Below are 27,208 nucleotides of genomic sequence, written 5' to 3' on the forward strand. Positions count from 1 at the left end.
TGCATGAAGTGAATCTTCTTTACCATGCCCTTCCTGGGTAACTGCAGTTCAGTATTAACAATCATCTGTTTCTATAAACATAGAACCAGACATGGAGCAAAGGCCTGGTTCCAAATTGGGAAAGGAGTATGTCAAGGCTGTACACTGTCACCCTGCTTATTTAACCTATATACAGAGTAATTCATGTGAAATGCTGGGCAGGATGAAGCACAAGCTGGAATCAAGATTGCCAGGAGAAATATCAATAATCTCAGATATGCAGATGATACCACCCTTATGGCAGAAAGTGAAGAGGAACTAAAGAACTTGATGAAGGCAAAAGAGGAGAGGGGAAAAGCTGACTTAAAACTCAACATTCAAAAAACTAAGATCATGGCATCACTTCATGGCAAATAGATGGGGAAAGAATGGAAACTGTGAGAGACTTTATTTTCTTGGGCTCCAAAATCACTGCACATGGATACTGTAGCCATGAAATTAAAAGACACTTGCTCCTTGGAAGAAAAGCTATGACAAACCTAGACAGCATATTAAAAAGCAGAGGCATTACTTTGCCAACAAAGGTCTATATAGTCAAAGCTATGGTTTTTCCAGTAGTCAGGTATGGATGTGAGGGTTGGACCATCAAGAAGGCTGAGCACTGAAGAACTGATGCTTTTGAACTGTGGTGTTGGTGAAGACTCTTGAGAGTCCCTTGGACTGCAAGGAGATCTAACCAGTCGATCCTAAAGGAAATCAGTCCTGAATATTCATTGGAAGGACTTATGCTGAAGCTGAAGCTCCAGTACTTTGGCCACCTGATGCAAAGAACTGACTCATTGGAAAAGACCCTGATGCTGGGAAAGATTGAAGGCAGAAGAAGGGGACGACAGAATAAGATGACTCAATGGACATGATTTTGAGCAAACTCCAGGAGATGGTGATGGACAGGGAAGCCTGGTGTGCTGCAGTCCACGGGGTCGCAGAGGCGGACATGACTGAGCAGCTGAACAACAACACATGATAGTTTATTCAAACATATATTATTAAAGTTAATGTGCATGTTGTTTTTTTTTTAAGTGTTTTATCCCTCTAAGACAATACCTATAGCTCTGACATTCTAATAGTTGGATTACGTTCCGAAGCGTTGGCTGTCCCATGATCCAAGGAGCGGGGCTCATGTTTCTACAAACTAATTTTTTGACCATTGGAGTGGCTTCAGTGGAAGCAGCTTAAGAAGTTCCAAGTTGCCGCAAAACAGCATCGCGCGCACGGGCCGGGTTTGGCAAGGCATTGGGAAAACAGGACAAGCAGGGGAAAGACACTAGCTTGAGATGCTGAAGTTGGCGGACTTTTGCGGAAGGCGCCAGTGAGAGAGGCGGGAGCAGAAGAAGGCTGGGCCGGGCTCCGCGTCACCTCCCACCTCCGGCCACGGGAGGGCGCGCTGGGGCCAACACCGCGACTTCCGCCGGCGCCCCGCCCACCGGGCTCGCCCCGCGCTCCGATTGGCTGTGCGGCGGGAGCGCGCCGAGTCAGGGGGCGGGCCCGCGCCGGCTACAAAGCGACGAAGGTCACGGCGGGAGGAGGCGCGCGCCGCCGCTCCGAGTCCTACTCGCGGCCCTCGGCCCTGCCGCCGCCGCCGCCTGCCACCGCCCACCGCTCGCGCCGGGAACCATGGAGGGAGTGAGCGCGCTGCTGGCCCGCTGCCCCACGGCCGGCCTGGCCGGCGGCCTGGGGGTTACGGCGTGCGCCGCCGCCGGCGTGCTGCTCTACCGGATCGCGCGGAGGTGAGTGCGCGCGGCCCACGCAGCCGGCGAGTATCGCGCCCCCGCCCTCCGCCCGCGGCCGCTCGGCACCTTCTTGTCCGTCAGCCTCGAGGCCGCGGAGTGGCGGTGGGGCCCGGCCCGCGAGCCCCCGCGCCGAGACCCGTCGTGCACGCCCCGCCCCCGGAAAGAAAACCGGGCTGGGGCTCCTCTGTCGGGAAGCGGCGGAGAAGCGGGTTGGGGGAGCCCAGGAATGTGGGGCGCGTGGGGGGTACGAACTTCCTCCCCCGCGGAGACCCGTGCAGACCGAGCCGCAGGGTCTGCACGGCCCCCAAACCCTGCGGCAGAGTCGAGCGGGGATCGGGCCGCACGCTCTTCCGCCCAGAGCCCTGATCCCTGGTCCTCAGGAGCACGTTGGGGTAGGTTGAGTACTAGCCAGTGGTTCCTGAGGCGGCATAGGCTGCCTCAGGCGTTGTTGTAATCTCACATAAGCAAGCCCATTTCAGTCTCAACCGCGCTATGTCTAGAGAAGCGGAGGGACAAAAGAGCTGCAAAAATTGTTATCAGTTAGACGAGTCAGGATGTGAAGTGAAGCATCCTGGCCGTGGAGCCTGCCTCCCTAACCTTTGGACTCTGCAGGCTCCAAGAGCAGGAAAGCCTGACATGACATACTTTAGGGGTGTTGAAATACTGCGCTGGGCTCCTCCTGGGTGGGTTCAGTGGCGGCCCCCTTCCCTGGCCCAGGTTCACAGACCTTGCTGACCCCTATGCAGAGCTGGCCTATCATGGGCTTCCGTGGTCAGGGATAAAAGCTTACTGGCCCTCTTACTTCAGGAGGACCTCAGGGGCATCTCCACTGTCTCCCCACTTGATCCACCTTCGCAGGGGACAGGAAGAAAGGTGGGGTTGTGAGAACATTCTGGGTGGGTGGGTAGGTTTGTAGCTTCAGCAGGAGATGTTGGAAGCTCAGCTCTTAGATGGGAGAAGCGAAGGAACTTGCCCAGGGCCAGTCAGCAGCAGGCGGAAGAGCTGAGACTTGAACCTGGAGGGCTTGTCTGTTCTTCCTTAGCCACCACCATGTACCGCTTCTTACCCAAGGGGAAAAGACGTGAGAGCGACTGAGTCACAGTCTTCCCGGGGGAGGAAGGGGTGGGAGGGACATCAGCTGTGTCTGCAGGATGAGCCAGAACGGCAGGCTGCGGAGGGGGTGGCCTCGCGGGACCCCTGACAGCCCACATCTCAACATGTCCAGGCTTCTGCCCAGTTTTTGGAAGCTGGAGGGGCTTGCAGGATCAGCTGGTTCACATCAGTCATTTTATACACAAAGGTACTGAGGTGCAGAGGTACCTGCCACTTGCTCAGATTCCCAGAGCAATGTTGACAGCAGAGGTGTTTCCACAGCCCAGTTTGCCTCCCAGGAAATGGAATGAAGAAGTGTCAGCCCAGAGATCACAGCCACCAGGCTTTGTGGCCCCCACCCGTATTGTGTGGCTGGATTTGAGCTGGATATGCCCACTGTGCCTCCGTCTTGCGCTACAGCTGTTCCCAGGGCGGCGGGGCGGGGGGGGTGTGCAGTATGGGGGGAGGCTGTTTCTTCTCCTCCTGGGCTCCCCGCCACAGCCTTCCCTTTCCCGGAGGCAAGAGCCTGAGACCTGCGTGCAGTGTCCTGCGAGCTGCTCTGAGGGGAGCCACGGGGGTACCAGTGATACACCTGGGTCGTGATGTGGCCCTGGGACCCTTCGGCCGAGAAGACAGCCCTTTCCCCGGGAGGCTCTGAGATTCTCCTTGAGTGCTGGCTTTTGTCTGGGGTCATAAATTGGCCATTGTCACGATTCAGAAGCAAGACAAGCCCCCAGACTGAGCCCCTCTCCCTCCTGGAGGAGGTCGGTGACAGTGAGGAATGGCTTTGGCCATAGTGTGGGTTTTAAATGACCCTGGAGAGGGCATGTGAGGAGAGTTGTTTTTGGAAGTGGACTTGGCCGGGTGGGTGTTTGCAGGCTCAGCAGAGAGGGACAGGGACGGAGGACTGGCCAGGGAGCAGGGGCAGCAGCCTGCTTCTCTGAAGTACTGTGGTCCCCAGATCCTCGGGCAGGCCCATCCTGGCTTCCTGCCCATGGAATCCTCTTGACTGGACTGCCTGGGTCCTGGGGGGCAGTGTGTGCTGCTGGTGGCCCCACTCAGCAGATGAGAAAACAGGCCAAGGAGTTCAGGCTTCCTGCCCAGCGACACCACGACCCTTCAGCTCCTAACCAAGCCTCATGCCCTGGGTCCTCACTGAGCACCTTGGCTGCTGCTCTGCACCCAGGAGGCCAGGTGGAAGCCCAGATTATACTTCACTGGGCTTGCTCGCCCTGGACCCGGGCAGTCTTGGTGGCTTCCTGTGCCCACTTCACCCAGACTCCCGCCCCCGGACTCTGCTGCTGGGCATCGTGTTCGTCTTCTGCCAGCACAGCCTGCTCACGGCTGCTGGAGCCCCCAGACATGGTTATTGGATTGTCCACTGTCTGGTGTTTGGAGACGAGAGGGCGCAGCCTCCCGGGTAAAGGAGTGGAGCCTTGGCCACACTCCTGCACACCTCTCACCATGCTCTCCTACAGCCATGCAGTCTGGCTCCCCGCACATACACTGGGTGGTCCCTGCCCCCTTGCCTGGCAGTCCCAGCCGTTTGAAGGCCATCTGCCTGTGGGCCCTGCTGGCCGGCAGGCCTGTCCTTGAGAGTGACGGCTGATGCTCTGCCCGTTGGCTCTCTGCTGTGGCGTCTGTCACAGCTGCCCTGTGCAGTCGTCGTTCTGTCCTTGCGTCCGGGTCAGGAGTGGGGAGCCTTGTGCATCTTTGCCTCCTTGCTAGCCCAGGCTGTGCCTCTCCAGCCGGGCCATGCTGAGGAGGCCGTCCACCAAGAGCAGACCCAGGCCTTCTGTCTGGTGTTGGCTGGACCGCTGTGGACCGAAGTGTGCTTTGCCTAGAGGCTGGAGTGGGCAGTCCGTAGGCCCGTTGGTGCTGGTGCCTCTGCCCTGCAGGAGGCCCTTGGATTCTTGCAGCTGGATTGCACAATACTCAGGGCACAGAGTAGCAAGCAAGGCAGTGTGTGGGATCCCTCAGGGACCCCTCACCTGGGAGGCTGACCTCTCGAGTCCTGAGGGAACCAGCCTGACTGTCAGAGACCATCTTCCAGACCCACTGGACCAGCACACGGGTCACAGGCTGTGTGCCCGGTTCCCCTTGGGGGACTTCACAGAGCCTGGTGTGGTGGAGACTGCTTGACACATTGGCCTCCCCCAGACTCTGAGCCCCCCACCCCCGCCCCCAACCCTTAAGAGGGACTGAGCCCACAGTCTCCTCCGTCTCACACAGCACTGGGCTCACGGCCAATGCCCACCCCCGGCAGGGGCCAGGGCCAAGGGGCATGGAGCTGCAGCCCTCAGAGTGGTGAGCTGGAACTGACCCCCTGCCCCGACCTGACCTCTTAGGACGTAGTGGGATGTCAGGGCACGAGCTTTGCCATCACTAAGCGTGCACGTTTGGGGCTCACGAGGCAATACCATCATTAGGGCCTGTGTTCATCTTTTTCCCATTGTGTGTTTGGGGCTGTGGAGGGATGGTTCCGGAACACACAGCTGCCCCCTGGTTCCTCCCATGGGGCCCGTCCTACCCTTGGCTGCCTCAGGCCTCCCCTGACCCAAGCAGAGCCCAGGAGCTCAGCATGCAGGCAGCAGGAGCTGGGCAAGCACCTTCCAGAGCCTCCAAGCCAACCGCCCATCCTCTGGAGCCTGGTCTTCTACTGGAGGTGGCCAGGCCTTGACCCATCTAAGTTGCTCCTGCCTGTGTCACGAGGTCACTCTCTCTTGGTCCCTCCGACCTTGTCCGCCACAAGGGGTTTGACCAGAGCTTCGCTGGGAACGGAGGTGGTTGGCTTGGGAGAGAAGTAGGTCAAGGGGTTAGGAGGGGCACAGGGTGGGGGCGTTAGCCTGAGCAGGATGGGGCTGAGCTGGCTCCCGTGTCAGGCCCAGTAGAGGTGGGTTCAGGCCCACAGGCCAAGGCCGCCCAACTGCTGTGGAGACTATGAGCTGCAAGGTCAGCCATCAAGTGCAGCCTGCGAATGTGAGTCACATGCGCCCACGTGTCTGGCATGTGAAGCTCCGGGCAGGCGGGAGCGTCGCTGGTCCTTGGAGAACTGACATCCCCACCTGGCATCACTGGTCTGTCTGCGGCTCACAGGCCTTAGCGTGCTTTCAGGGCGCTCCCCAGGGGAGCTGTGAGGGATGACACCCCACCAAGTGGAACCCATCTGGCCGGGGTGGCTGGCAGCTTCTCTGTCTATGAGAAAAGACCCTCACCCCCACAACCCTGAGCAGGGATTACCAAGCCAGAGCTGCTGGCTCAGCATGTGCGTGCTAAGTCGCTTCACTCGTGTCTGACTCTGTGACTCTAGGGACTGTAGCCCACCAGGCTCCTCTCTCCATGGGATTCTCCAGGCAAGAATATGGAGTGGGTTATCATGCCCTCCTCCATCCTCCTTCTGACCCAGGGATGGAACCCTGTCTCGTACGTCTCCTACGTTGGCTGACAGGTTCTTTACCACTAGCGCCACCAGGGCTGGCCCAGGCCTAATCCCCCCTCCCCTCCCGGCCACCCCTTTCCAGTCTGGGCTCACTTTCCCACCAACGAAGCTGGTGATTGAGGGCGAAAACGATGACTTCCTGGGCAGGAGGGGCTTCATGCCTGGCCCCCCAAACCCAAAGCCTCAGTTCCTGGTCGCCCACCACGGGTCGTCTTTATTCACTTCCTGTTTGTCTTTATTCGTGGGCTGCCAGCTCTTCCGCTGGCTTCTCTCCAGCAGCAGGCGTGGTATGGTGGGCATCTGGGGTGGAGGGGGCAGAGGGGCCCATCATGAGGCCAGCAGGACCTGGGGGAGCAGGGGAGAGAGGTGTTTGGGCCTGCCTCCATCGTCCCTTTGGACACGTGGACACGCCTCCCCTTGGTGCACTATTACAGAGAAGCCTGTAAAGCGGTTACAAATTAACAGAGAGAAAGCCAAGTGCTTAACTGCCCAAGTGCGGCTTCTCGGCAGAGAGGATTCCCATACCACTAGGCACCTCCTTCCACTGCTCTTGGCCTGAAGGCCAGTGAGGCTGTCAGAATGCCTCCGCTGACCACTTGCCCAGCCCAGCACTTCCCTCAGTTCTCTCACTCGATCCCTCAGCACCCTTTTTGGAGCAGGGATTGTTGCTGTCCCCATCAGCCAGATAAAAAAATGACTTTCCCTGAAGGCCACACCGTGACCACGGGGCCAGGCTGCCCAGCACTGCTATTTCTGAGCCTTGCCCTCCAGCTCGATGATGCTGGGGCAAGCCAGGGTGCCCGCTGTGGACCCTGGGACCCTTCCCTGCAGGGTCTGGTTCCATGTCCTCTGTCTGGGCTTGCTCCTCTCCTCCCCTGCCCCTCTCCTCCCCTGCCCTCCCCATGTAAACTGCTGTTTATTGAGCAGTCAGCCAGACTCTGGAAGCACTTCCCACACTTGTCTTGTCCGCAGATGACAGGTAATAAGACTGAGGCTTGGAGAACTCTTGTGACCTGATGGTCCATGGACAGGCAAGGCCAAGAGGCAGCTCAGTGTCAGAAGCAGGAGCTCTCTTTCCAGGGGGCCAGGCCCCCCGACAACCCCAGAGCCAGCGCCCTGTGTTACAGAGCACCTTTACGTGTCTTGTGTCTTTGGGCCCTGATAACACGCGATTGCCAAGGCTGGGAGAGGAGGGATTGGCAGAGCCGGAACTCTGGCTCCCAGAAGCTTGGGGCTGTGCCATCCTCTGGACAACAGGGGTGTCCACGTGTGGTATGACTGCCCATCCCAGCAGAGACCCAGACGGCACCCCCACAGCTGGAGGTGGATTCTAGGGGCAAGCAAGGGGACAGGAGTGGCAAGGCCAGGATCCCAGGCTTGAGCTGCCACCACCTGTTATCATAGATTTCTGGGACTGGAGAGGTTTCCCTGGCAGTTGCCATGTCCTTACCTCCCCCACCCCCCCACCCCCCGACACACACCCGCCAAACAGCCAGGGAGATGGATGGAAGGGACTGGAGCACAGATCCCTCAGTGTCTGGGCCGGGATTATCCTGCACACCCACCTGTCACCACGCATATGCCTGGCGAGGGCCACTGTGGCCAGCCTGTCCTGTCCCCAAGCCAGGGAGGGCTGGCCCCGGGATGAGCAGCTGTCTGCAGTCTCCACCCTTGGTCTCCTTGGCCCTGGCTCTCCTGGGGCTTCTGTGAGCACCAATTCCCCAGGGAGCACCGTTTCCGAAGCCTGGGAATGGGCCCAGGTCTGTGGGCCTTGCAGGGAGGGAGGGAGGGAGGTCCTGGAGCCAGGTCCCTGTCGGCCTGTAGCCTGGCTGGCCCCGGGTTCCTGGTGCGTCTCCAGCTGACCCCAGGGTCAAGGAGGCTTGGCCTGGTTGGCTGAGGATAAGCCCAGGTCCCATGGACGGGTTCATGGCGTCCCCCGCCCTGCTTGCTGCCCACCCTCCCTGGTCTCTCGTCCTCCCGCAGACTCCACTCTGTCCTCGTCCGCAGGATGAAGCCAACACACACCGTCGTTAACTGTTGGTTCTGCAACCAGGACACGGTGGTGCCCTACGGGAACCGCAACTGCTGGGACTGCCCCCACTGCGAGCAGTACAACGGCTTCCAGGAGGTGCGCCCCCCGCTCGCCGCGGCCACCATCCAGGGCCTCCTCTGAGGACCAGGCTCAGGGAGCCAGGGTGACGTGGGCAGAGTCACGGCACTGACATAGGCGGGTTTATGTTCAGACCCAGGCCTTTTCAGACTCTGCATCTCGCCTGAGTTGGGGTTCCTCGTGAAGTTCCTTTGAAAGAAGAGCTTCTGTGTTGCATGTAAAGAGAGGGAGTGTTAGCGATCTGCCTTGGGGGAGTATCTGCATGTGGGGCCTCTGTCCGTCGCCCAGCCTGAGCTGGGGCAGGAGGCTCCTGGCCATGGGGAGGCCTCCCCCTGACTCAGGTCCTCCTCCCTCAGAATGGTGACTACAACAAGCCGATCCCCGCACAGTACCTGGAGCACCTCAACCACGTGGTGAGCGGCTCGCCCGGCCCCCGCACCCCCGCCCCCCCGCAGTGGGTGAGCAGCCAGGTGCTGCTGTGCCGGAGGTGCAGCCACCACCAGACCACCAAGGTCAAGCAGCTGGCCGCCTTCTCACCGCGCGACGAGGTGAGTGGGGGTTGCTGGAGGCAGTAGAGCCGCTGAGGGGCTCCCCCTCCTCACCCGGAGCCCCGTGCTGGCCTGCATTCCGGGTGTGTGATCTCAGCCAGGCGCTTCTCACACTTCCTGTCTTGTTGTCACTGCTGTGGGGCCCCCAGGCCTAGGAGCACCTGCCAGTCCAGAGGGATTTGTCCCTGGGCAAGGGGAGGCAGGGTCCTTGGGCTCCAGCTCGGGGCCCTGTTGGGTCCATCCTGTCTGTGTCCCTCTGAGTCCATCTAGCCCACCGCCTGGTGGGCAGCTAGCTCGTGGAGGGCGAGGGGAGGTGGGTGCTGCCCAGAGGCTGGAGGTCAGCCCTTTGCCTCCTGGGTCCACATGGAGGCCAGCAGCCTTGTCGTCTAGCCCATCTCTCCTCTCCTAGTCTGGGGGTTCCATGACCTCAAGAGACAATATTTGCTGAAGCCCAGAGACCCTGACTTTCCCCAAGGCCCAGTCTAGGAGGGAGGTGGGGAGGGAGGAAAATAGAGGTGAGCTGGGGCTTGGTGGAGAAAGCTGGGCAGGCACGTGTGACGGGACATCCAGGGCAGGTTTCTGGCACCTTCGCTCCTAGCAAGAGACCAAACCAGGACCCTCCTGCCCCTGCAGACTGAAATGTCTGGCTCCCCTGCAAATAGGGAGGGGTGTGCTGCATCTCATGGGGAAGGAAGGGTGGGCCTTGCGTTTCCTGGGCTGTTCCTGAAGTACAGAGGCCCTTCAGTTCCTGCCAAGGCCCTGACCTGGCCAGGAGCTTTCTCGTGTTTCCTGGGCCGCTGGGCTTCAGTGGGGAGGCAGGTCTACCTCCAGGTGGCCCATCTGTCCAAGCCCAGGTGGTGTCCGGAGTCCGGGAGCAGGGCCTGAGCAAGGGCCACATGCCAGGCTCTGGCCTCGAGGTGTGTCCTTGGCAGCTACAGAACTAGCTGGAACGTCCCCTGGGGTCCCTGCTGTGTCCAGGGCTGTGGGTGGCCCCTCTTCCCAGGCCATTGGTCCTGTCGAGCCCCCGAGGAAGCAGGTGCAGAACAGGGATGACTTGCACATGGTCACCCCGGGGGCCCTGAGCCTGTGCCCCCTCCGCAGGGCAGGTACGACGAGGAGATCGAGGTGTACCGGCACCACCTGGAGCAGATGTACAAGCTGTGCCGGCCGTGCCAGGCGGCCGTGGAGCACTACATCAAGCACCAGAACCGGCAGCTCCGCGCCCTGCTGCTCAGCCACCAGTTCAAGCGCCGGGAGGCAGACCAGACCTACATGCAGGTGCGAGGGGCGTCCCAGCCCACAAGTCTGTGCCGGAGACCCCTTCCCAGAGGGCGGGCTGGTGACTGGGGGCAGCTCTTCAGAGCCAGGCCCTTCCCCTGGGGCAGCCACCTTCCTGTGGGGCTGCCTCCCAACCTGTGCCCCAACCCAGAGTGGAGCGGGGGGGTCCCAAGGAGAATGTGTGTCATTTGCGTGCATGGCCAGGATTTCTGGGCTGCCCTCCAGAGCCTGGGCACCTCCCAGCACCTCTGGGGATTCCTCCAGCACCTTTGTAGTGGGTGCTCTCCGAGGTACCCTAGAAACCAGGCAGGGAGGTTGAGTCTCAGGGAGAGGGCCTAGTGTGCAGCATCCCTGGGGTTTGAACCTTGGACCAGCTGACTAAAACCATCATTAGTTTCTGTCACTGTGCTCGGGTGCTAGAGTGTCCTGGCATTAAAAAATGTGATATAGGAGCAGGTGGATTTAGCAGTAGAAACCATTCTCCTCAAGCCCGGGGTCCCCAGAGGTGCCTAGCTGGTGGTGGCCGTCTGGCCAACCAGCTGGTGTGAGATTTCCGGTCTGCAGCCAGGCCCCTGACCACTGGCCCGCACGCCTGTTTGCACAGAGAGCTCTGCTGACCCTTGCTTTCCTCCCCTCTGCTGTTTTTCAGACTGAACAACTTACTGTTTTTTCTTTCTTTTTAACTTTGTATTTTATGTTGGAGCATAGCCAATTAACAACATTGTGATAGTTTCAGAGGGACAGCTATGGGCCTAAGTTAACAAAGTTAATAACGGGTATTTTCTAACTTTGACCCGAGTTGTGTGTATATTCATTAAAATTCTAGTTAAAACCACACAGTAGGAGTTTCTTACGATAACTTGAAAATGATTGGGAAATGTGTTTGAAAGAAGAGGTCACCATCAGATCAGAAGGATTACTGTAGAGAATGTGGCAGCACAGTCCTCCTGCCCACAGTAGCTCGCAGTGGAGTGAAGGCCCAGAAATGAGACAGGTTAATGGGACCCAGGGGTGAGCCAGAAATGAAGCCAAGAGTGCGTGAGAATTTAGGGCACCTCTGATCACTGGTGGTTCTTCTGCGAGTGCTGGGGGCCCCTGGCCAGACCCCTGTGCACAGAGTGGGCACCCAGAGGGCTGTTGGTGGCTCTGGCCCTGTCGCTGACCTGCCTCTCCCTCTCTCAGAGCTTCTGCGCATCTGCGGTGAAGGCCCCAGCGCAGGTCATTGTGCTCCGGGCCCTCGCCTTCCTGGCCTGTGCCTTCCTGCTGACCACCGCGCTTTATGGCACCAGCAACCCCTTTGCCCCGGGAGCCCCGCTGCCCCCGACCCTGCCACCTGGTAGCAATGGCTCGGCCCCACCAGACAACGGAACAGCCACCGGGGCTGAGGGCTGGCGGCAGCTGCTGGGCCTGCTGCCCGAGCACGTGGCCGAGAAGCTGCGTGAGGCCTGGGCCTTCGGGCAGAGCCACCAGATGGGCGTCGTGGCACTGGGTCTGCTCACCTGCCTGCTGGCCATGCTGCTGGCCGGCCGCCTCAGGTGCGTGAGGGGCAGGGATGCAGTGGGAGGAAGCTCAGCAGAGGCAGGGCCCCTGGGGGCCACACTGCGTCCTCTCCTCACCTCAGTCGGGCAATGGTGACCTAGCTCACAGGGTGTAGTGCTTGCCTGTGCAGATGCAGACACTCCCTCTCACCGCAGCTCTGAGGGAGGTTTCCTTGCCCCATTGTACAGACTAGAACACCGAGGCTCAGAAACACTGACTCAGAGCCATGGGGTGAGGAAGTGTTGGAAGCAGCATTCAGAGCCCCACACTCTGTTCAGGCCCTCAGTGCTCTCCTCTGAGCAGGGCCGGGGTGAACGGAGGAGGCAGGAGGTGGGGGCCGGGAGGGGCCTCACCCCCATCGTGGGCCCTCACTCCCACTCTCCCCACAGGCTCCGGAGGATCGATGCCTTCTCCACCGGCCTGTGGGCCCTGCTGCTGGGGCTGCACCTGGCTGAGCAGTACCTGCAGGCCGCCTCACCCAGCTGGCTGGACACGCTCAAGTTCAGCACCACATCCCTGTGCTGCCTGGTGGGCTTCACGGCAGCCGTGGCCACGAGGAAGGCAACGGGCCCACGGAGGTTCCGGCCCCGAAGGTCAGAGAAGCAGCAGTGACTGAGGGGGGAGGACAGACGGACCAACAGGCCCCGGGGTTTGCCCGCAGCCCGGACAGGGCACCTCTGTCTTGCTTCTTTCTTACCTGCCTCACTCCCTCCCCACCCACCACCCCCCACCTTAGGGTCCTGGCCCAGCTCCTCCACTTCCCCTAGGAGTCAGGCCCCCCATTCCTTTCTGGCTCCACCAAGCCACCCCCCACCCGGCACCCCCAAGTGCTTTCTAGCTGGTCACCACTGCCGCCACCTTTCTGGCCAAAGACCCCACCACCACTGCTCTGAGACCAGAACAGGGCAGCACGCATACTGCCTGCCTCTGCCCCGTGGCTTCCACTGGCAGCTCAGGCACCCCCACACTGGCCATGGCCCCTTTCCTGGCGCTGACACCATCGGAAGAGGGGTACGGGCCTGCTCTCTGCTTCTTCTCTCACCTTGCCCCGTCTCTGAGCCCCCAACATGGGCTGGCAACGGTGGCTACAGGCTGGGCCCTCGCCGCATGGCCTGACAACTCGGGCTGCTGGGTGTGGGCAGGTGCTGCTGAGTCAGGGCCAAGCAGAGCCCCCTACCTCGTCCCACCTTCGTTTCTCTGGTCTGTCTTTTTGGTCCTACCTGTTGTCCAGACACCCCCCGCCAGGAGCTCATGAAACCAGGAGGAGGCAGGGCTGACCCCCTGGGTTTCCTGCTATGAGAGCCCGTTATCCCTCAGCCTCCTTCCCCAGGGATGGAGAATGCAGCCCTTAGACCCAGACTGGCCTTGACCATGAGTTTGTGGGGCGAGGCCCACGTGGAGGTGGAGGATAGAACCCGTGCTTCTCCCGTGGTCAGCAGGTCTCTCCTAACAGCCAGGCCATGGTGGGAGCACGATTGCCCAGGACCGGGGGGAGAGGTCTACACGTTCTTTACTTCCCTGTCTTTTTGGCACCGCTGTGAGCCAGACAGTGTAACTGGGGCACACACACTTTGCCCACTCTCCTGGGAAGCCCCTGGCTCTGCCCTGGAAAGGCAGGACCCCAACCCTTACAGGCCAGCCCTCAACTCGCTCCCTGCAGGGCTGGGGTTCAGGCTTCCCGGGCCAAGGTGGCTCTGATTGGCAGGTAGTGGGGCCCTGTCCCCCTCCCTATGTGCCAGGATGTCCCCAGTTTCCTCCCAAAACCCCACCTCCATTAACGCCCAGAAAAAGTTCCAACTGCCCGAAGTTAGCACTGGGTAAGGGGCCCAAGGGACACGCAGGCCCATGACACTGGGTCCTTGTCCCTTGTCCCTCCTTGGCTTGTCACCACTTTCCTCCTGGCCTCTGGAGCCCCATGGGGAGGCTCCTGCTTTCTGCCTCCCCATGGGGCAGCTGCAGAGTCCACAGGGCCTCGGCCTGCCAGACCCCACCACCCCATCCTGTGCGCCATCTGTATAATGAGAGCTGGACCCCTCCAGGGCCCTGGGGTGCTGGTGTGGGAGTGGACATGCTCTGGAGGCTGTTCTCAGCCTGGGGGCTGCCTCCCAGGGCCATGGCAGGGGGTAGAGCAAGGCTGCGCACCCCTGCAGGGCCTCGTGTCCTACTCTAATCGCGGTGAGCACGAACCCCGCTCCAGGTATGGACCTGGGGAACTCCACGAGCCAGTCACGTGTGTGAGGGTGACACTCGGAAAAGGGCTGTCACCTCACTGAGCCTACGGGCTGAGTGAAGAGTGCCCAGCTCAGGCCCGATCCCCACCATCCTTCCGTTCTCGGGGTCCTGAGAAGCCAGCCCACCCACCCACCTGTGTATTGGGTGGCGCTGCACCCTGATACATGGGCGGAGAGCTGGGTGAGTCAGGAGCTGGGCCCAGCTTGCTCTGGGTGGAGGGTGAGGTGGAAGAGCACTGACAAGGTGGAGGAGTGGGGTGGCCGGCCTGTCCCTCGCCTCTGTGAGCCAGTCTCCCAGAGAGGGGCGGCAGGAGCCAGGCGAGGAACCCGTATCTGTTGGCTGTGTCTCCCCTGGTCTCTGGAATCCCCTGTTCTCAAGGAAACTGGCAGCATGGTGCTAATTACCGCTTTTCTTGGCATTGAGTAGAAGCAGGACATCTGTGTGTACGCGTGTATTTAAGTTAAATTATTTATAATAACCGTAACCAGCTCTCACGCTGGCCAGGAGCCTGCTGAGCAGACATCTCTCCTGCCCTCTAGTGGGCGGGGACGGAAAGACACCCCCGTGTTGCGAGATGGACCTCATCGAAGGAAGGCTTCCTGGCATTTTTAGAGTTTGTGTGATTTTTAAAACCACGCATCTATCCCTTCAAATTCCATTACATGGAGCATATTTCAGCACCTTCCAACATTACTGGCGACAGCTGAGGAAGTGCGGGCACCACTGGGACCATGGCTCATTCCCTGGGAGTGTGTTGGCCTCCTCTCCCCTCCACTGGGGACCACCTCCAGACCCTCCAGAATGGGGGGTGGGGGCGTGTGACCGTCTTCTTCCCCCACCCCAGGCCAAGTAGGCTCCCTCATAATGCTTTCCCAGGAGCCCCGGGAGAGGCCAGTGTCCCCTCTGCCTGTGACTGTCACCAAGTCCCGTCCTTTCTGTTGTGTAGACGTGGATGACTGTCTAGTGACCCTGTAATTGCTGTAACCACAACTCCCAGCCTTAGATGTAGTGTGTTTGATGCTGTATTTTCAATAAATGCCTCCGGGGCCCTGCTCTGACCGGGGGGCGTCAGGCACCACGTCTTTTCTGTTTTTTCTTTCTCGTTCCTTCAGAGGCTTTTTTGCCAGGGGCGGGGGCTTCGAGGGATGGGAGCGCCCACCAGAGTCAAGTTTGGGAGCTGGCAACATGGGCCCCAAGCAGCTCAGGGCCCACCGTCCTCGGGTGGCGCGTTTATTTCCTTGTCTCCCTAAGCTGCTCCTTAAGTGTCGTCCTCTCTCTCCTGCTCCTGGCCTGGGCCAGGATGGGGTTGGAGAACAAGAGGCCCCCCTCAGTGTCAGATGGGGTACAGTGCAGCCAGCAGCCCACAACTTCCCCAGAGCCCCTCCATCACGGCGGGCACACAGGCTTGGGTTCCGGGGCCGGACGCCTCTCTGAGATGCGGTTTGAGGGTGCAGGTGGTCTCTGGGTGGGGGGGGGTGTTAAGAGGAAGCATCGGTCTGAGTGCAGCGCTCGGGAGCCTGGCGGAGGTGGGGCTCCTTTGCCAGAGGCTCCCGAGGACTGTCTTCTGTGGAGCCAGGACAAAGGCTCATGCCTGACACTTCACACGATCTGCTAGTTGAGTGATGCCATCACATGTCCCAACAAGAGGGTCGGACTGAAGAACCGTCCCCTCCTCCCCCGCAACCCCCCAGTGCCACGTTGTTCACTTGCATCAGAGATTGGGAGAGCACCTGTGCCAGATGGGCAGCCCCGGGTGTGAGCAGGACCTGGGAGGGAGGAGCTGGTCAGGCCCAGCTGGCGACCTCCAAGACCCATAGCCCGACTGGGCTTTAGCTTGCCAATTACTTGCGGTGTACTTTGGCCAGCGCCTGGCCTGGCCCAGCCCATGGGCTGCCCAGTGAGGTAGCACAGGAAGCCCAGGGCAGGCAGACATGCTGCCGCCCGCTGGAAAGGCTCAGGCGTGTGTGTGTGTGTGTGTGTGTCGTCATCTCCCCCTCCCCCCCGCCCCCACTTCCCACTGTGGCCCACACACCCTGCCCTCAGGCTGCTGCTGCACACAACAACAGGGGTCTTGGGGGTATAGGTGCAGGGAACCGGGCTTCGTGTGACTGGAGCAAGTTAGCCAAGGGTCCCAGTGCACCCACACTGCCCCTCGGTGCCGAGCATCCCCCCCCGACCTCCGACCACTCCCCAAGGTCGTCAGTGTCCTGCTGCATGGCATTGTAGTTCTAAAATGACAGTACCAACCTGTGTCTTGTGTTTAGAGTCAGAACCTTCCCAGGCATTTTGAGGGAAAGGAGGTAGGGGTCACTCTGGGCAGAACGGGTCCTTGGGTGGAATGTAGGTGCATCCAGCCTGGGGCCAGCCAGCCAGGTGCCCAGAGTCCTTTATAGATTTGCTTGATAGGTTCCACAGCCTTGATTTCCCCATGTCCCGCAAACACTGGGCCCGCCTTTGGTTCCAAAGTCCAGGTGGCCTCCTGGCACTTAGAAAGGCAATAAAAAGGTCACGTGATTGTCCGGGCCAGCATCAGCTGACCCACCCTCTTAGAAGTTATTTAAAATGAGGGGAAGGGGTGAAAACCAGGGAGATCAGTAGACTGAAGCTTGGCCAGCGGCACCCCAGGTGTGCAGCTGGGGTGGGCACCTTAGCCAGCCCCCGGCTCTGCTGCAGGGCCTGAGCCAACCTGCCCGTCCGTCGGCACATTGTCCTTGGGCTCAGTTGTCCCTTGGGACCGAGGTAAGGCTGGACCTCTGCAGCTCCGTCCACACGGCGGACTAATCCCTTATTAACTGCCTCTACCCCCTCCCCCTCTGTAATCAGTTGCCTTAATCAGAAGCATGGTTGACATTCTGGCTTGGGGCCACTGGGTCGTGTGGTGTGATCTGTACCGCGCTCAAGTTAAAGAGACACTGTCACCTTCCGTCTGCAGACAGCCTCTCGATCGCTCACAGCTCTTTCTAAGTGTCCTGCCAGAGCCTTTTCCTGGAGATCCCCAAGCCTGGCTGCCTCCCCCTCTGCTCTGCCAGGGGCTTTAGCGGAGTGTCCGGTGTCTGAGACTAGAGAGCAGCAGCGGTGGGACTCCCGGGGTCCGGCCCGGGGGAGTAGGGGCTCCCCGAGCTCGGCCACTGCGAGGAGGTTCTGGGCACCAAGCAGGAAGTGGCCCAGTTGAGCGCCCGGCGCAGGACTGGGCATTTCTGCTTCGAGGTGAAGGGTTGGCGTGAGGTTGGCGAGGGCGACAGTGTCACTTTAATACCGAGACTCGTAGTAGACCTAGTTTGCTGTGAGGCTGAGGGGGATCGGAGGGGGCATGCAGGGAGGGGTGGGTCACGCCAGCACCTCCCAGCCACCCGCTCCTAATGGCGTGAATGTGGTCGGACCGCTTTTCTGCTGCAACTAACACACGCCTCCTCTGGGACCCCAACTCAGGCCCCACCTTGCACCGTGGGGGAGGGGAGGGGCCCACCGAGGTGGAGGCCCTGCTCCAGAGCCCCCCGGGGCTGACCTGCTCCTCTCTCCCACGCCCCGCCGGGCTCTCTCATAGGTGCTTCCCAGGAGACTCCGTCAGCCTCTTCCCCACTGGCCCCAGCCTGACCGGCCCCAGCCTGACTACCCCCTGCCCAAGCCTGAGCATCACGGGCCCCTCGCCATCTTTGTTCGTCCCCTCCCCGCCGGGCTTCCTGCCAATCGCCAACCAGCAACTGTTCCGGTCCCCCCGCCGGGCCTCGCCCTCCTCGCTGCCTGGCCGCCTCAGCCGGGCCCTCTCGCTGGGAACCATCCCCTCTCTGACACGAACAGGTAAGTGGCACTAAAAGGCATTGGCGGGCAGTGCGGGGCTCGGGGCACCTAGCTGAGCTCGAGGTGGGGGTGGTGGTCCTGCTGTAGAGGTGGTGGAACTGGGTTCAAACCCTGGTGTGTCTACTCAGTAACTGCCTGAGCCGAGGGGCTTAACCTTTCTGAGCCTCAGTTTCCCACAAAAAGCAAATGAGGCCAGTCGTGGAACCGACCCTGGGTGAGGGGTCAGCCAGGCGATGGATTTAAAGCCTTAGGTGTCACAGCTCTTCCTGTTACTATCACTTCTGTTTTGTGATCCTGTGTATGTGTGTGCTCTGTCACATCTGACTCTTGTGACCCCGTAGACTGTAACCTGCCAGATTCCTCTGTCCATGGACTTTTTCAGGCAGGAATATTGGACTGGGTTGCCACTCCCTCCTCCCGGGGATCTTCCCCATCCAGGAATAGAACCCAGCGTCTCCTGCAATTTGCAGGCAAATTCATTACCACTGAGCCACCTGGGAAGCCCCTGAGACCCTGGGGGCCGGAAAGTTTGCCCCCAGCCTCTGCAGTCCAGGGCCCAGGGGTTTGGTTCAAGCCTGTCGTGTTCATGGAGCCCTGGTGGGGACCAGCATCTGGTCCCACCGCGAGAAGCTTTGTCTCATCCCTCTTCCGCGGCAGGATCTTTCCAGTGGCCCTGCTGGGTCTTCTTTAATGACCCTCCTCATTTAGGGAGGCTGCCTGGTGCCCACAGGGTTTGCTTTATCCTATGGGGGATGACCTGACGGGCAGGGTGGTGTGGCAGCATCCAGCTTCCAGGAACGTGGGCAGCATCTTGGTTAAGCTGGACTTTCGGACATGTAGTGTCTCTCTGAAGCCCTTCAGCAGTTCCCCCATGTGGGGGCTCCCCCTGCCCAGCCCGACATCCCCTGGGCCTGTTCTCCCCATAACTTGTCCAGCAGCTGCAGCTGCCAAGACCTGGGGTTTGAACCCAGGCGTCTGCTCGCCCTGTGTGCGGTCCAGCGTCCTCCTAGGTAGTGGGTGGGTCACACTGCTGGACACACCGTGAGCCAAGCGGTGGGTAGTGCTTGAGGCCTGCAAGGTGGGATTGACGGGGTTAGAGTGAGCCGTGAGTAGTTCTGAGATCTGGACTCCAGGCATTTCCATGTCACCTGACATGAGCCATGTTGCTGGGAGAAGGGCCTCGTCTGGTAATGGTTATTCAGCAGAGTTCCCTGAGCAGGTGAGTCGCAGCTCAGGCCCTGCTCAGACCTGGGGCTGATGGATGGGGCCCTGGGGCCCCTCTGTGAACAGTCCCTTGAGCTGAGACAGAGAGGAGCGGAGTGGACAGGAAGACCCTGGACCTGGGAACCTGGGGACCCAGCCTCTGGACCCATCTGCAAAACGGTGTTCTCTGCAGAGCCTCCAGGGTCGGGGCAGGGACCGCTGCTGGATGGCACAGGTCTGGCCCCTGCCTGCTGTGTCCACAGGCTGTCTCTTTGCTGCCCTGGGAGGCCTGAGGTGAGGGCTCAGGAGGCCCCCTGCCCCAAGGGCCCAGGGCGGTGCTGTGGGACACAGGTTGGTCTCAGAATGACATGTGAGGGCCGGGACCCAGTCACCATCGCTGGGGCCAGCCCTTGGCTCAGGTGTCAGGCGGTCTGGCGGCCTAGGATCCGTCTTGCCCAGCTCTACCTGCCTCTGCAGCTCCTGCTGCAGGCCTCACCCTGGCTCCCTGCAGCTCACACCAGGCAGGAAGGCCCCTCTCCTGCACCCGCCAGGTTAGCGGAGGAGGCGGGACTCAAGATGGCTGGAGAAAAGAAGGGCACAAGGCAGGCGCCAGGCCCGGCCTCCTGTGTGGCCTGCGTGGGTTCCAGTTTCCTTATTTGTGAAGCAGGGACCTGCCCTTGAGGACACAGGATGTGGGGTGACGCAGAGGAGCCATGCCTCGGGGAGGGGTTGCAGATGGGCCATCTCCCCAGGGACCTGTGTTGCCTTCCTGTCTGCAGACTCAGGGTACCTGTTCAGTGGGAGCCGCCCTCCATCTCAGGTGTCCCGACCCGGGGAGGCCTCAGTTTCAGGTAAGAAGGACCGAGCACCAAGGGGAGTGATGGGAAGCTGGCTCAGGCGGGCAGTGTGCAAGCTGGGGTTTCCAGAGCGCGTGTGCAGGGCGGGGCGGCAGACAGGCCCCTGGAGGGGATTCTGTTCAAATCCCAGCCCCCGTCCTCCCAGCCGTGCAGCCCTGGGCAAGTGCCTGACACCCCTGTGCCTCATTTTTCTCTTCTGTGAGATGGGCACCAGTTTCTAGGACTAGCTATGGTGCCATCGTCCTTACAGTGGTGACACATGGAGGTGGCACTTGGAAATGAGCAGGGCCCAGGTTAGCTGAGCCTGGGTCTCCAGGGTTTCTTTCTCCCCAGGCCTTGTTCTCAGCTGAGGGAGGTAGCAGAGATTTGGACAGAAATTGGAGAGAGGCAGAAGGGGCATCGCTGAGGCTCTGCGATCCTTTTTCCCTCCCTGGGTGCCTCCTCCCACAGTTCCCAGCAGGGCCCCCTGTGCCCAGCAGTCTAGGCCCAGCCTTGCCTTTCTCGCTCGGTTGGTAGACGAGAAAGCAACAGATCAGAATAGGCGCTCCTGTAAGCAGAACGAGCACTCACAATGTTGTCATCTCTGCCTTCCTCCCACCTCCAGATTACTTCTCTCTGCTGTCAGGCAGCTGCCCCCCTTCCCCGGTCCCTTCCCCGGCGCCCTCTGTGGCCGGCTCGGTGGCCTCCAGTGCCGGCTCCCTGCGCCACCGCCGGCCCCTCATCAGCCCGGCCCGGCTCAATCTGAAGGGGCAGAAGCTGCTGTTGTTCCCGTCGCCCCCTGGGGATGCCCCACACACCCCCAGCAGCTCCGACGAACACTCACCCCACAACGGCAGCCTCTACACCGTCGAGTCGCCCCCAGCCCCACAGAAGCAGCCCGCGCGGGACACAAAGCACACGGCGGGTACGGCCCTCTGACCTCACCCTGGAGGTGGGAGAGCCCCACAGGCCATGGGAGGCCTCCAGTCAGTGTGCAGTGGTGGGGACACCATCAAGAGGTTGCTCACGGCCTGTCCTGGCTCTTATCTGACTGTGGCCACTCTCCCAAGTCCAGACACCCTCCAGCCTGGCTTCTGGTGACCTTGAACCCTTCAGGACCTTGCCCCTAGTTGGCTGCTTTTATTTCCTTCTTTTGCAATTGACTTGGAGGATCCTCTGTTCCGTGCATCAGGCTGCAGATGTTTTTTATTTTGTTCAAATGCTGTTTTTCTACAAAGCGTTCTAGAACGTTTTAACTTAGGCCTCAACATTTAACCTCTAGACGTTTCCCATGAACCTGTGGATTTCCTGTGTCTCTCATGACATCAGAAGATCTGGCCATACCGGGCTGGACAGGTAGAAGGGCAGGCTGAGGTCCCTCGCCCCAGCCTCTGCCCCTCTACAGCCCTGCTTGTGGCATCGTCTTCCACACCTAGTGGCGTTTGAGTTTGCAGCTCCTGACCCAAAGCCAGCTCCCTTCCCGGCAGCTACGCAGACAGGACCTGAATGAGGAGCTGGCCACCCACTGTCCAGGGCAGGCCAAGCAAGTTGGGACCAGCAAGGCTGATGGCCACTGGCCGCATTCATGGACCATCCTGGGACTGGAGGTGGAGCTGCCCACATCTGTCCCTGGGGGTGTGCCCCGAGCTCCCACTGAAACGCCCCTTCTCCCTGCAGACACGAAGTCAGTGCCGGAAGGGGGCAGCAGCTGCAGCAGCCGCTCCATCAAGAGAGAGGATGACTCATCCCAGTCCTCCTGTGTGGTGGACACCACCACCCGAGGGTGCGCCGAGGAGCCCACCAGTTGGCGAGGTCTGCGCCCTGTGGAGTGTGTGGGAAGAGGGCAGGGCCATGGGTCTGCAGCCACTGTCCCCTCCTGTCTGTCGGAGAACAGCCCCTCAAGGGCCTTTGGGTGGCAGAGGGTGGTTTGATGCCCCCCACACTTGCTGTGCCCCCTGTGGTTCAGTTACGAAGGGTCTGTGCCTGTGCTGTCACAGGGGCCTCTGGCCTCAGGTGGCTGCCTTAAGTCTAACAGTTACTGTGTAATCAGAATAAGAATCTGGCTGCCCAGCTGTACCAGCCACATAGCAGGTGTCCCAAGGCCACGTGTGGCCCGCAGCTGCTCAGGAGGACAGTGGGTACAGAACACTGTCACCATTCCATAAACTTCCCCAGGGTGGGTGTTGGCCTGGGCACACTGGCGGCCAGTGCGGAGGCTGCAGGCTGTGCTGGGCAGCATTTTGCCTGGGTTCAAATCCAGGCTTCTCAGCTTGCGAGCTCGGGGTGGGCTGTGAGACTGAATCGGGGTTCTGGATAAAGCCCAGTGATCAGGTCCTGACACTCTCCCGGGGCACGTGGAAGCCTTGTGTATTGAGCAAGGATTTTCCTGAAACAATCATTTTGGGGTGACCGGAAATGGGGGCTACCCCCAGATCATGTGGAGTCTGGGACATGACCCAGCAGCATCAACTTGGGGTGGGGAGGCCAAGTCAGCTTATTACCTTGAGGCCTGGGCAGGGGCCTCCTCCTGTCCTGACTGTAAAGCTGGTGTCCCCATGGCAAGGTACAGGTGTTACTGCCCTAGCCAGGTACTTGCCTGGTGGTGCAGGGTCAGGAAGGGAGGCACCTTCAAGGAGTCAGGACTTGGGAATTCCCCTGCAGTCCAGTGGTTAGGACTCTGCGCTCTCACTACCAAGGGCCGGGTTCCTGGTCAGGGAAGATCCCACAAGCTGCAGGGTGAAAAAAAAAAAAAGTGAAGACTTGGAATGACAGCAGGTTCCTGGGGTCTTTTCAGATAGGAAGGCTTCTTGGGGGCGGGGCCTTAGCCCAGGGGAGCCCACCCCTCTGGGGGCGGGGCCTCAACCCGGCAGCGCTCAGCTCAGTGGTCTCGGTTTTTCTCTTGGAAGGTCGTTTTGGCCCCTCCGTGATCCGGGGCCTCCTGGCCGTGAGCTTGACCGCCAACGCCCTCTTCACCTCGGCCTACCTGTACCAGAGCCTGCGCTGACCCGTGGTCCGCAGCCTTCTGGCACCCGGAGAACCTCGGAGGGTGCGCCCAGGTGCATGCCGCTTCCACCACTGCCGGTCTTGGCCCTCCAGAGGGCCCGCCGCCTCCGCCCTCTTCTCCAGGGCCCTTGACCTCGCCTCCGGAGGGAGTCCTGTTCCCCGCCGCCTTCCCCCACCTAAAAGACTGCAAGCCTGGGCGTGGTCTCGGGGGCGCACTCCTCCCCGCCCTCTTCCTTGGCTGGTATCAGTTGTGCGTTTGGTGCTGACACTCTGATCCCCAACCAGAGATCCCGGAGGGGCTGCGTGACTCTAGGGTCCCCTCCCTACCGTCCAGCCCTGCCTGGCAGGAATGCCACTACTACTGTGAGGGGAGCAGGAGCTGGGCTGCCCCCCGACCCTGCCACCTCTTTGTACTGTACTCCCTGACCCGGTCAGGTGGAAGGTAAAGCCCCCGTGGACACCGCCATGAGGACCGGCGCTGTCTGCCCTTGTCCTGCACCATGCTGTGGGCTAGGCCTGCCTTCTGGCTCTCCCGGGTGGGCAGCCTTTCCTGCCCGGGGCTCCTCAGAGTTCCTGGGTCTCTGGGGCCCAGCTGGACTAGTGTAAGCACCCCTGCAAGCTCCCTTCTCCCTGCTGCACCCCCATTTTATTACCTCTGGTGACCTTCCCAAGCAGCAGCCCGGCCACCCTGAGAACACTACCCAGGGCCACCCCGTCTCCAGGCCCCTCCCTCATGCACTGCCCTCAGGGGCTTTGCTGGGCCCCTCTGCCCGCAGGTCTCTGAGGACCCTGGACCCCTGCCCCCATCCTGCCGTGAATTCGGCTCCTCTAGGCGTCCTGCGGTCACAGTGGGCTCAGTGTGACTTCTGTCTCCAGGCCACCGTGGCTGGCCTGCTTCCTACCCCGAACCCCTCGGTCCTGCCACTGCCCTTCCAACTGATACTGCGGGTTTGTCCCCCACGCAGCCCCCTGACCTTGGGCTGAAGTCCCATCCTGCCCTTGAAAGTCAGGCACAGGGACCCTCACGGTGCTGTGAGGAATGAGAAGACTGCCTGCAGGAGTCAGGATCCCCACGCCACTGCCCAAGGCTCTGGACGCAGGTGTGGGGCGGCGTGCATGCGTGCACACTCCTACGTGTGTCCGTGCACATTTGTGCCACTCGGTGAACTCTGAGTCTCCTTAGGGGGAGGGTCGTGAGGGCAGGGGAAGGGTCTTCACTCTGTCATTCAGGGATAAAGTTTAATTTTATTTTTCTACACATTTTTGCCAGGTCAGGCGTTCTGCTCCTAAGCAGGATGCCCCCAATCCTCCCTGCCAGGGAGGTTTAGTTTTTTTAAGCTTCGGGTGCTTTTTTAGTAATTTTTTTTTTTTTACCATGTGGGGAAGGAGATTGCTCTGACTTCCCCCACTCCTGAGAGCTACTGTTTCCTGCCCTGCCCCCCACCCCGGAACACGGGGAATTGGGGGGCCAGGGGCCACGCCAGGCCCCTGACTCCAACTGCCAGAGATGGTTCCAACTCGGAGGTGATGCCTCTTGGCCCCCATCTGTACAGTGGGCATGTGTGTCGAGTTTTTTAATTTTACTTTTTGCCTAACCAAGCCAAACTCCATTCCCGAATGCCCTTCTTCTTTGGCTCTGAGGAAGCTCCAACCGAGTGCCCAGCCCTCTTTTGCCCTGGCCAGCCAGGCCCTTCCTGTCCAGGGCCTGTGGTCCCAGCGCCTCTAGGGGCAGGGGAGAGGCTGGGCCAGGAGGGGGCTGACTTATGTTTTCTTTCAAATAAAAACACAACCTTATTTTTCTTTACAAAAGCAGAAAAGGAAACCAAAAAAGATACCAACCTTTGAACTACACCCCAGTCTGTCTTGTCTTCATTTGCTTTGCTCATGCACCAGACAGGATTGTGTGGATGTGTTGGGGGAGGGTGGGTGGAGGCATATTCACTCTATACAGAGCCCAGGGTGAGCAGCCCAGGGCTGCTGGTGTTGAGTGGTGGGTACCAATGGCTGTGTTCCCAGAAGGGCTCAGGGATTTGAACAGGACATCAGCATACTTTGCCGACAAAGTCCATCTAGTCAAAGCTATGGTCTTTCCAGTAGTCATGTATGGACGTGAGAGTTAGACCATTAGGAAGGCTGAGCACCAAAGGATTGATGCTTTCAAACTGTGGTTGGAAAGAGAAGACTTGAGACTCCCTTGGACTGCAAGAAGATCAAACCAGTCAATCCTAAAGGAAATCAACCCTGAACATTCATTGGAAGGACTGAAGCTGAACTCCAATACTTTGGCAATCTGATGTGAAGAGCTGACTCTGGAAAGACCCTGATGCTGGGGAAGATTGAGGGCAGATATCTGGGGGAGGAGAAGAGGTAGACAGAGGATGAGATGGCTGGATGGTATCATCGACAATGGACATGAGTTTGAGCAAACTGAGAGATGGTAAAGGACAGGGAAGTGTGGTGTGCTGCAGTCCATGGGGTTGCAAAGAGTCAAACACAACTGAACAACAATCAGCTACCTGGGTGGGCCTGGGCAGGAGGGTGAACTGGAGCAGAGATAGGAGGCCCTGGGTAAGCAGCGAGAGCAGGGGTTCAATTGGCTCTTTGCCCCTCCCAGCCAGCGGCCCCTGATCTGGCCCTGGATCACCCACGTGACAGACGTTTTCCCCCCAAGCCCGCTTGGACTGGCCCAGCCATCCTCCCAGCAAGTGGACTTGGCACCAGCCTCCCCAGGTGCACCAGTGGACCCCCAGCCCACACGCTGGCCCCGTTGGGCCCTGACGTAGCAATGGGAGATGCCCCAGTGAGCTGGGAGCCTGGGTGGGAACCCCAGGGCCTGGCCTCCTGAGTGTCCCAGCACAGGTTCTGAGCCCAGGCTGCTCAGTGACCAGAGTCTGCATTTCTGTGGGCTTCAGTTTAACTCTGAAGCAGGCCCACCAGCCAGGGCTGATCTGGAGATGACTGAAGCACCACACTACGGCAAAGGACTCATTCAAGCCTAGCACCTGTAGGGAGGGTGGTTGGTGGGGCCTTGTCTCCCTGAGGATGACAGGGCAGGCTGTCTCACCAGCTCTGAGGGCAGATGGGAAGGGATGGGCCCGAGCCACTCGCTCTGACCATACACAGACCACAGCCGACCATGTGTGGCAGCAGGGCCAAGCTGCTCCAAGTGTGTGTGCAATGTCCCTTCAGTCGTGCCTGACTGTGACCCTAAGGACTGTAGCCCTCCAGGCTCCTCTGTCCATAGAATTCTCCAGGCAGGAAGACTGCAGTGGGTTGCCTTCACTGATCTCAGAGGTCTTGTGATGTCCTCTGAGGCTGTGACTTCAGGAGGCCAAAGGGCCCAGTTCTTAGCAGCCCTCTCCTCCAGGGAGCCTGCGAGTGCATGCCCAGGAAGAACCCCAGGCTCCCTCAAAAGTCGCACCCGCCCCCCTCCTCAGAGCTCCCACCCAGCCTTGTGGTGGGACAAGGAGACCCAGCTGAGAGGGCTGTGATACCACCCTGGTTTCTGAAAAGGATTTAGATGTGTCTATTATCACCTCACTAATGTCATCTTCTGTTGTCTCCTTATGAAAGGGAAATAAGTTTATTGTAGAAAATCTACAAATTCAAGTGAGCAAAAAAGAAATGACCCATAATCTCACAATTAAAATATTGGTGTCTACTCTTTTTTTTTTACATACATATCTTCATATTTTATTTTATGAAAATGGCATCTTTCTGCCTGCTGCATTCTGTCACTTTATTTCTCACTCTACACTATCATGGGCCTATTCCGTATCAAGTATGCTTGCTCATCCCTCTTACAGCGTGCCTTCCTGGAGAGCACAAGCAGGCAATCTGATCTTCCCTTACTCCCAAGCATCTCGATTCCTGCTTTTTAGCATCAGGACAGGGGTAAGCATCTTGTGGGAACCTGCGTCTTCTGTACCTAAAGACTGTTCTTAGGATAGGTTTTGGGGGTTTTGTTCTATCACAGGTTTATCAGGAACCCAGAGCATTTTATATGCATTGCCTGGTTGCATTCTAGAAAGAACAAGAAGGTGATCTAGGGTTTGGTTTTTTGTCTTGGGAGTTTTTTTCCCTTCAAAAATCCTTGATCCAACTTTAGCTTTGGATACCTGCACCTTGTTCCCAGACAGCTTATGTGGGGCGATAGAAAGATGGTCAGAGGATCCAAGTTCCCTGGTCATGTTGGTAAAGAGATAGTCCCCACCCCAATTCGGCCCCCAGGGAGGGACTTGGGGGTGGGTGGAGGGAAAAGGGAGGTGAGCAGGTGCTCAGCACCAAGTCCAGCAGAGAAGCTCAGTTTTCATAGTCTGGGCTGCACATAAGGTTGAATGTCAGAAAAAAGGTGTGCTGAT

General features: G+C 59.6%; 1 protein-coding gene across 1 annotated transcript; it reads left to right on the forward strand.

Moving 5' to 3' along the window:
• Window positions 1-1,585: 1,585 nt before the first annotated feature.
• Window positions 1,586-24,698, forward strand: TMEM201 (transmembrane protein 201). Its single transcript, XM_040263367.1, has 11 exons — window positions 1,586-1,766; window positions 8,308-8,428; window positions 8,767-8,958; window positions 10,060-10,236; window positions 11,419-11,771; window positions 12,165-12,368; window positions 17,552-17,805; window positions 19,788-19,859; window positions 20,470-20,769; window positions 21,522-21,656; window positions 22,751-24,698. Exons 1-11 carry the CDS (start codon window positions 1,654-1,656, stop codon window positions 22,846-22,848), a joined length of 2,019 nt encoding a protein of 672 aa, XP_040119301.1. The 5' UTR covers window positions 1,586-1,653; the 3' UTR covers window positions 22,849-24,698.
• Window positions 24,699-27,208: the final 2,510 nt, after the last annotated feature.

Source organism: Oryx dammah, unplaced genomic scaffold (assembly GCF_014754425.2).
Source record: "Oryx dammah isolate SB20612 unplaced genomic scaffold, SCBI_Odam_1.1 HiC_scaffold_21, whole genome shotgun sequence".
In the NCBI taxonomy this organism is placed as follows: domain Eukaryota; kingdom Metazoa; phylum Chordata; class Mammalia; order Artiodactyla; family Bovidae; genus Oryx; species Oryx dammah.